The following is a 1,530-nucleotide window of genomic DNA, read 5'->3' on the forward strand; positions in this document are numbered from 1 at the left end:
TCCGGCCGACCTCGCCGAGTCCTTTGCGCCGCCATCGGAGTCGCCGTCGCAGCTTGCTGCCGCGGCCCCCGATGAGGACTCGATCGGACCCGAGGACCCGAGCTCCGACTCCGTCTCCGACGATGCGGTGTCGGGAGAGCCCCAGCCAGCGGTGGCGACCGTCTCGCTCGCCAACGCCGACTTCGACACTGGCCGGGCGGTTGTTCCTGAGTCCACCCTCGGCGGCGAGACCACATGCATCGTGTGTTTCACCAGGCCGAAGACGCACATCGCCGTGCCATGTGGGCACCAGTGCGCGTGCGGCGCTTGCGCGGATCGGATGCGCGACTGCCCGTACTGCCGCGAGCCGGTGATGATGTGGATGCTGCAGCGCCTCGTGTAGGAGATGACATCCGTGTCGAGGCGAACGCGTCGTTGCAATTAGCGGGTAGATCGATAAAGGGGGAAACGGAGGCTCGCCGGGAGCGAATCACCGCACAATTCTTTTATGCGAGAGACGTCGTAAAGGTTCTCCACGCACCGCTGTGGCGCAGCTGTGGCGTGTGGCAAGGGACGACGCCGCGCGAGCCGGCTCGACGGTGAACGAGCTAAATAAATAAAATAAATAAAACGGACACCTCTACTAGGAGATGGGTAAAAAGGAACAGGTCCCCGCCCTGCGGTCTTTGTGCAGGGTTCTTTGTGGGTGTGGTCGGCGACTAGCCGGGGTCGTCCTCCCGATGGGGGACTAGCACTAGCCGTCTTCCACATGGTCCCTCGGGTCCCTGCTGCTCCTAATCTCTTCGTACATCCTCCTGCTGATCTCCGCAACGTCCTGCTCCCTCCCTCGTCTCGCCCTGCGCGACTGCTCCGCCTCACCGTCGTCCGCCCTGCGTCGTCTGACGGGTCCTCCATAGTCGGTTGAGGTCGCCGCCCTCCTCGTGCCTCTTCCCAACGTTCCCTCGGCGGTCGATGCCGTCTGGTCCGCCTCCGCCGTCCCCGGGTCTGCCCTGCCCTCGTCTGCACTAGCTTCTGTTTCGTCATCACTGGCGCCTCTCCTCTTCTTTCTCCTCTTCTTGTATGCTTTGTACATCGCGTCGATTCCTTTTCGCGTGAGCACCATCCTGAAGCTCGCCCAGCAGCGGAACCGCTCCCGAAGTCGAAGTCGGGCCTTTTTTTGGTTTCTTTCTTTCTCCCTCCCTTCGTGCGCGACAACATAACGTGATACACGTGTGTTGTGGCGGCGCACCCTCCTCCCACCACGCCCTTCCAGCTATTTCTCTCTCGCAGCAGCACTCAGCACCCCCTAAGGACGGGAACGGCACCACCCATGGGCGGTGCGAGGACAGATCAGGGTGGTGTTAAGAAACACCGGGGGTTTGGAGGGGTCTTCGTCTTGGGAGCTTAGCCGCCAAAGCCGTACAGCGTGCGGCCCTGGCGCTTGAGCGCGTAGACAACGTCCATGGCGGTGACGGTCTTGCGGCGCGCGTGCTCGGTGTAGGTGACCGCGTCGCGGATCACGTTCTCGAGGAACACCTTGAGGACGCCGCG

The 1,530-nt window shown here is 62.8% G+C and overlaps 2 protein-coding genes across 2 annotated transcripts in view; one reads left to right on the top strand and one right to left on the bottom strand.

Moving 5' to 3' along the window:
* Positions 1–19: 19 nt before the first annotated feature.
* EMIHUDRAFT_247781 (hypothetical protein) lies at positions 20–382 on the top strand (the record flags this gene model as incomplete). Its single annotated transcript, XM_005764074.1, has 1 exon — positions 20–382. A coding segment is annotated over one exon (363 nt), but the record flags the coding sequence as incomplete, so codon positions are not given.
* Positions 383–1,383: 1,001 nt separating this feature from the next.
* EMIHUDRAFT_247782 (hypothetical protein) overlaps positions 1,384–1,530 on the bottom strand; it is a gene marked incomplete at both ends in the record, with an annotated part of 1,068 nt that continues 921 nt past the window's right edge. Inside the window, one exon of the mRNA XM_005764075.1 lies at positions 1,384–1,503. Within this exon, the coding sequence (XP_005764132.1) occupies positions 1,384–1,503 (120 nt within the window). The remainder of the gene's footprint in view (positions 1,504–1,530) is intronic.

This window comes from Emiliania huxleyi, assembly GCF_000372725.1.
Source record: "Emiliania huxleyi CCMP1516 unplaced genomic scaffold EMIHUscaffold_606, whole genome shotgun sequence".
In the NCBI taxonomy this organism is placed as follows: Eukaryota; Haptophyta; order Isochrysidales; family Noelaerhabdaceae; genus Emiliania; species Emiliania huxleyi.